The sequence below is a fragment of the Populus alba genome, chromosome 19 (genome assembly GCF_005239225.2).
Source record: "Populus alba chromosome 19, ASM523922v2, whole genome shotgun sequence".
NCBI lineage: Eukaryota > Viridiplantae > Streptophyta > Magnoliopsida > Malpighiales > Salicaceae > Populus > Populus alba.
In genome coordinates this window covers 8,580,145-8,587,490 of record NC_133302.1, presented here as the reverse complement: position 1 = coordinate 8,587,490, position 7,346 = coordinate 8,580,145, and the positions used below count along the sequence as shown (strand labels likewise).

The 7,346-nt window shown below is 33.9% G+C and overlaps 1 protein-coding gene across 2 annotated transcripts; it reads right to left on the bottom strand.

Moving 5' to 3' along the window:
- Nucleotides 1-906: 906 nt before the first annotated feature.
- Nucleotides 907-5,810, bottom strand: LOC118046777 (U11/U12 small nuclear ribonucleoprotein 48 kDa protein). 2 transcript variants are annotated; one of them, XM_073406909.1, is made up of 6 exons: nt 4,306-5,810; nt 4,091-4,205; nt 3,252-3,359; nt 2,048-2,803; nt 1,222-1,948; nt 907-1,113 (listed from the first exon to the last, which is right to left on the bottom strand). In XM_073406909.1, the coding sequence occupies exons 1-4, from the start codon at nt 5,652-5,654 to the stop codon at nt 2,117-2,119; spliced, it is 2,259 nt and encodes a 752-aa protein (XP_073263010.1). In that variant the 5' UTR covers nt 5,655-5,810; the 3' UTR covers nt 907-1,113; nt 1,222-1,948; nt 2,048-2,116. The 2 variants fall into 2 exon arrangements, with proteins under 2 accessions (XP_073263010.1, XP_073263011.1); XM_073406910.1 differs by having other exon boundaries at nt 1,222-1,338.
- Nucleotides 5,811-7,346: the final 1,536 nt, after the last annotated feature.

The window sequence follows — 7,346 nt, the reverse complement described above, 5'->3', positions numbered from 1 at the left end:
ACATAAAAATAAAAATAAAAATGATAATATAGAAAACTTACTTATTTATCAACCAAATAAAGTTTTTCAAAGATTGAGTTTGTGTTATATTGCAAGTATATAAATTGTTTTGCTTGATAAAAATCCGAGAAAGAACATTCTCGAGAGAAAGAGATGATCCAAAAATATTGCTCCACAGTATTATCATTGATTATGTACTTTAAGACCATTTATTAGCTAAAAGTTTGATAATAATTTTGTCTCCCACTCTAACTCCCAGTCTCTTCAATATCTTGATGACATGGAGTTATTGCATAAAATCACCCTAATCAGGTGGCATCATGGCGACATTGAAGCTTCGACCACCTTCCATAAAAAACATAAGCTTTCATCGAACAGTTTAATGGGTTTCTTTGGTTGCTCTTGCTCAATAACAAAATCTGAGATATTATATGGTTCACCTTGCATCAAACCTGGACAACTCAACTTTCCGGACATCCCTTCTTTGCTTTGCCCGTCTTTGTTTGCTTCATCCTTTCTGCTACTGCAAGTTTTTTTTTTTTTTTTTTGTTATATTGAGTTTTGTCTATGGCTATGTGACCTAAGCTTTTGCTCCATCTTCTACAGTTTCTCTCCTTGGCTGCCTCTTTCACCTCCAAGGTGCTCGATAAATTGTTCTGAGCAATCGAGAAAAAGAGAGGCTACAACAGTCATGAAGGAACACAAGCTAAAGCGCTGCTTAATTGCAGCAACCTGCGGTCGCAAGAAATGCCAGAGTGTATATTTTCTTTGAAAAGGGCATGTAAAAGTCTATCACTATGTTGTTTTTGTAACGCTCCAACTGTCATGGGGGGCACTTTTTTTAACCACCATCTCATCCTTGATTCACAGATATCAGAATACCAGAACTGTATTTTGACAAAAGACTTGGGACATTTTCAAAACTTCTACAAGCAATTCTTTACGGGGAAGTTCCTCAATAAAACATAAATGTGTAACTTGCCTGAGTTTACATGAAAATGCTGTTATTTCTCATACAAACTATTAGTATTATCATCTCTTCACACTCCAGAAATACAGTAACAGAAAAGGGACACTAGAGGAAGAATCTATGGTGAATATCCAAGTGCTAGTCTAATCAACAAAGAAAAAACAGTTGCTTAGCAATTTTGAATCCATATTTCATTTGCAAGCACTAAATTGGCAAGAACATAGGCGAAACTCCGTCGAGTATCATTTTACCTGCTGAAGAAATCACTTTGCTTCATCATCAACCTTCTTGCCATGAAAGACCACCATGAGATAAGGAGCCAAACAAACTTCAAATATTCTCAGGAAAAAGGTGGCTTCTTTTGCAATCTACAAGAAGCAATGTGAGCTATAAGAAAATTCAAATTAATAAATTATCCATACATATTGTATGCAATAAAAAAGACCCATAAACATTAAGTATCAGCTTTTACCTAGAAAAAAAAAATCATAAACAGGTAACCATTCTAAGCAAACCTGTAAACCCTGCCGATTTGGGTTATTTACCAGATCTTCCATGATAACCAATGACCTTACCATCAAAGCATTGATTGCTAAGAAATTGCATATTTTATTAATCCACAAAGGTACTGATGTCAACACAACAAAATCAGATATGATATACTTCAGATTTTATATACAGTATAAATAACAGAACAGTTACAAGCTGCAAAAGGCATTGTTCTGCTAGAATGTTCCTGTACAATCTCATTTCCTCTTTCACTATGAAAATAACCGAGACATTATTTTTTCACTCAAATGTGACCACTACTTATTCCATCATATATTGGAAAAAAGTACTTGCATTGTATTGGCAGTAGGAGGATAATGAAATCACTGCCTAGACAGTAAGGACCTTAACAGTATAGAAAATAAAACAGTCAAGGATACAACGGAGGATACAGATGCAGATAACTTGCTGAAGCCTGATGACTTCCTACTGCAAAGTTGTCCGGACAAAAAATGTTAAAAGCAGTAACTTTTATCTAGTGCAGATAAAACATTTTCCAAAACAATAAAAATAACCACATTAGCTTACCTCACATTCTGAAGTGAGAATTTCTCAAGGTAATCTGCTTAAATGCCTTTTTGCACTGCACCTGCTAGATCAATCGTGACTAGTGTAAACATCATCTTCGTGCATGTCATAAGATTCTGTAGGATCATATCTATCCTCAAATGCATTTCGTGCCCCAGAATTAGAACCATGATTGCCATATGCATTTCTTAGATGCCTATCCCTTACATCTAACTTCCGATCATCCCTTTGCATACCATCTGCAGATTCTAGTCCAGAATTCAACGACTTGTAATCATGATAGGACTTGCTAGAAGACCGTTTCTCATGATCCTTGGATCTAGTCAATTTAGTTTCATCTCGTCCTCTTTGGTGACCACTCCGCTCATGTGATCGGGCATGACTTCTTTGTCTTTCTGGACTTCTGCTGTACTCTCTTCCATGTCTGTCTTGGTTGGCACTTCTCCAATATTCCAGCTTTTCATGGTGACCGTGATTGCTTCGTCCTTGTTGCTCAAAATCTAGAGGCAACACATCCTTCGAGGTTTTAGATCTAGAATTGTGGTCAGGGTATGATTCCTTCTGGTAGTGGTTCGAAGTAGTTCTTGTTGCTTCAGAAGAATGGCTATTGACTTTTCTTAGTTCATTCACAGTAACATCAGGGGCAGAAGGAGGATTAGGAGACATCTCTTCCTCTTCAGTTCCCTTCTCAAAGCGGCCTATTCCTCCAGCTAGCTTGATTTCCTCCATGTATCCGTCAATTATATCCCTCATCACCTTTGACAAAGTAGTTATAACCAAATAAGAGAGAGATAATGGCTTTTTTATAATGACAACATGAAGGTTAAATGTGAAAGTAATTGTTGTCAAATGGATGGATTTTCCTTTATTGGTTTTCTCAAAATTTGAACATATATGACACTACCACATGCCAAGAAAGATCAGTGATAAGAGATTGGAACTTACAGATCCAATTCATATGATTCCAACTTCCTCTTAATGAAAACTACAATACAATATTCACTTGACAATAAGGCAAACTATCACTTTAGGAGTCACTTGGAAACTATAGGAAAAAGGCCACATGTATAAGCAGTTGATGATTCCGACAATACATAAAAGTTAATAGATTTCAACATGAAAAACTAATGAAGCTAATAGCTTTCATAGGTATGATAACAGTACTAGTAGGAGCTTCTTTAGCTTTTGCTCATTAGCTTCATACCTGTAAAGTTGTTCGTTTCAACTTCTTTCCACGGTATGACATTCTTCGACGTTTATAATCCCTTTCTTCAGCCAATAACTCCTCTCTTGTCTTTGATTTGTTTGATTCCTTGTGCAAAAGAAAAGGATCATCAAAACTTATGACCAAAGCAACATTTTAGGACAGACAAGCATTGTCAGGAGAGAACATGAGAAAGTATGCTAGCAAGTAAAGGGTCCCATATTAGCAACTACTCGACCAGTTGCCAGTTTTCAAACCATGACTCTTCACAATAAATGAAACTCTGAAAGATATCAGGGGATCTAAAGGAAGTAACTAAAATTTTGATAAAATCAACATCCATATAAAAACCGACCCTCTCTCCTTTATTTTTCTTCAATACCTATTACCATGGACATGACTGTGAATGCTATAATTTCAGACAGTGGAACTCAAACCTCTTCAAATGCATGCCAAGGATGTCCAAAAATTGCATTTTCTAAAATTAAATTTATCTCTAAATCATAGGCATGTAAAGAACATGTGGCAACTACCTTCAGTAACTGAATACTACTGCACATCCCTAAGAATTTCAGTAACAAGGAAGACAAAACTTCCACTGCTTATGAAACTTTAAAAAATTCCTGAACTATAATGTCATCCTCCTTCTTTGATACCATGTCCCCGTGTTTCTAAAATATTTTATATTTTTGGTGGGGTGGGCAGGAGGATTTTATATACATATAAATTATGTCCAGTATGTCATTTGCCTTCCTGAACTTGCAATTATGTCCAGTAAAAGAACAAAAACTAAAAGCTCCAGCAATTAAAACAAAGAAAACCATCTACATGTATAGTACCTGGTTAGATAATTGCTTTCGAGGAAGGCCATCATGCTCAATAATAGCCTTGTATTGAGGACGTTTACTTCTCTCATCATCAGCTCTTTTTGAGACAAAAGAATGCTCAGCCATCCTACACAGAAGGCGAGGCAAGTTGAAACCATACTGAACTTGTGAGTGAAACATATTACATGCAAGCACAATAAGAAAAAGAAGTAAGAATAGCAATGTACCGCTGATATCTTGGTAGTTGTTGAGGAACCCGTAATAGCTTGATTTTTGCTTCTAGTATAGACCTTTCATGCAATGCAGCGACTGCAGCTGCCACTTGGGACACAAAAATTACTCCATCATCACCTTCATCCACTGCTTTTATTATTTTACACTCTCTACTTCCCTTTCGAGGCTCTTCGAGTTTGCTATCCTTTATTTCACTCTCATAAGCATCTAAATTCCTCAGACTTTCTTTCAAACAAGAGTCCGACAGAAACAACAACTCATTAGCAGCGTCTAATAGACACTGCTTCAAAACATGAATGGCAAAGCACTTTGCATTCACTTCACCATACAAAACAGAAAGCTGAGATGCAATCCACATCAAAACTTGAACCAAAATTGGACACTTCAAAGATTTCACATTCATCTCACAACTCACAGAGCTCAAACCTTCCTTTCTAATAGCCTTCAAACAAAGCCTAAAAAGAACACATATATGATCCCTCATATAAACATCAATCACCACACCATATCGTGGAGAATTAGCAATAATCCAACTCCTCAAATCACTCCCTTTAATCAAATCCAACCTCAAAATCGAGCAAAACACACTATACGAATACACACTCGGATAATCAATCCAACCCTCTATCTCCCTCCTTATTGCCCATAACTCAGATGGCAAAACTCTAAACCCATTTTTATCAAAACCCTCTCGCTCGCTCTCCCCACTAACCCCAAAATTCACACATTCAATTAAAAAAACACCAGGTAATGTAAACATTCTTTTTGAGCTATCTAAATCATTCAAGTTAACAGCACCAGGGCAGTCATTGTAAGAGAAATGTGAACTAAACTGATTGTAATAGCTATCTAACGAGAAACAAAGTTCAGTTTCATTAGGGTCTTGTATTGATTGACTAAAGTTTGAATCTTTATGTGGGTCTTGAGGGTTAAGTGTATTGGGGTAGTGAAGATAATCAAAAGGGGAAGATGGGTTTTGAAAGAGAGGAACTGGGCAGTTAAGAGAGTGGAGGAAGAGGGATTCTGGTGGCATAAGGTGGTGACGATTGAAAGGGCAGGGGATAAAGTTGGCATTTTGGGGTTTTGAAAGGGTAATTTGTGGAGAGAGGGAAGTGAGGGTTTGGTGTGTGAGAGAGAGGAGGTTGGTGAGAGTGGAGAGTGTGGTGGAAAGATCAAGAATAGGGGTGGTTGTTGTGGTGGTGGTAGGTGGAGGAACTTGAGGTGGTTTTGATGGCGGTGGTGAGGGGAGGAAGGGGTGGAGTAGGAAGTTAGGGTTAGGATTAGAGTTTTGGGAGGGATATGAGAAGGGAAGGTGATTAGGGTGTGGAGTATAAGGGTTCATTGAGAAAGAGAGAGATCGAAAAGCTCAACAGCAGCTCAAAAGGTAGATAGTTTGAATTCTTTGTGATTAAATAAATCAATTTTTATCTTTCCCTTCTTCTGACCAGCCGGTGGTGGTGGTTGTGGCGACCGTGGCAGTGGAGGTGAATGTTTTGTTATTAAGGCTCCGTTTGTTTGCAGGAAAGTGAATTCCTTTTGGAAAGTGAATTCCGGGGAAAGTGAATTCCTGGAAAGTGAATTCCGGGAAAGTATTTTCCGATGTTTGGTAGTGTTATGGAAAACAAACTGGAAAACACTTTCCAGTGTTTGGTTGTATTATAGAAAATGAACTGGAAAATAATTTATTAATGAATTAAATTTTTTTTCAAATTTATCTAATATATATATATATATAAAATATTTAATCACTTACAATAAAAAAATGAAATCTAAAATGTATAATGATGAATTTTTTTTTATTATATTCTATATTCATACATAGCTTATTTTATAAAATATAACTATATATATCATATCATATTATAGAGAAATAATCTTGTGAAATTTTTTTTACTATTTCATAAAACTATTTATAATTCCATTACGTACGAAATACATCCGACAAAAACTATAGTTTTAATAATATTTTTAGCATGTAATAAAGTTGGATAAAATATTAAGGTATAAAATTCACTCTAAACTATTTTTTTTAATATTAAAAAAATAGCACACTTTAAAAAAAAAATCTCATAGGCAAGTGAACAGTGCAAGAGAACTGCACTGTTCACTATTTTTTAGTGAACAATATACGCAATACACTGTTCATGTTAATTGCACTATTCATTGAACAGTGCAATTAACATGAACAGTTAATAAAAGGCATAAAAAAATGGCTGCTTTTCACCTCTGCCCACTGTCGGAAAGTGTTTTCCTTTATTTAAGAAAGGAATTCACTTTCCTTTGTTAACACTAATTCATTTTCCATTGACTGAATTTACTTTCCTTTGACTTTTTTCTTATTGTTTGCCAAACATCGGAAAAGCAGAAAAGTGAATTCCAGGAATTCACTTTCCTACAATCAAACACAGCCTAAGCTTCGTTTGTTTTTTTGAAAAGTAATACTTTTTTGTATTTGTTTATTATTATAAAAAATAATTAATAAAAAACACTTTTTAATAAAAAAAATTTTAACTTAATTTTTAAAAAAATATTTTCTTGAAAAATTTGAATGTAAAAAATTTAAAAATATCATATTATTTGTTGATTATATCAAATTTGATCCTTAAATTTTTAATTGCAATATATATTTTGTTTTGAATATTTATTTTTCAATTTCATCTCTTAAAATTTAATTTTTATATTAACTGTGGTCCTCATTTTTATTATTGTTATTTACTTTTCTCTTTATCATTTTTTTATTGAAATTTTTTATCTATCAAATTTAATTCTCATTATTTTGATTATTACTTATTTTATTTGAAATAATTTATGAAATGTTTATTATTATTATTTTAATTTCTTCATCTTTTATTTTTTTTATTTTTTAATTTGATTTTTATTATTTTGATTATTATTTATTTTATTTGAAATAATTTATAAAATTATATTTTTTTTTCAATTTCATTTTTATTTAACATTTTAATTTGTAAGATTTATTCCTTATTATTTTAATAAACTTGAGAAAAATAAAACATTAATAAATTATTTTCAGCTC

Coding starts and splice junctions, on each gene's coding strand:
- LOC118046777 (XM_073406909.1), bottom strand. CDS start 5,654: ATGAACCCTTATACTCCACACCCTAATCACCTTCCCTTCTCATATCCC. Junction 4,206..4,305: donor CAACTACCAAGATATCAGCG/GTACATTGCTAT, acceptor CCTTCTGTGTAG/GATGGCTGAGCATTCTTTTG. Junction 3,360..4,090: donor GAAAGCAATTATCTAACCAG/GTACTATACATG, acceptor CTTTTGCACAAG/GAATCAAACAAATCAAAGAC.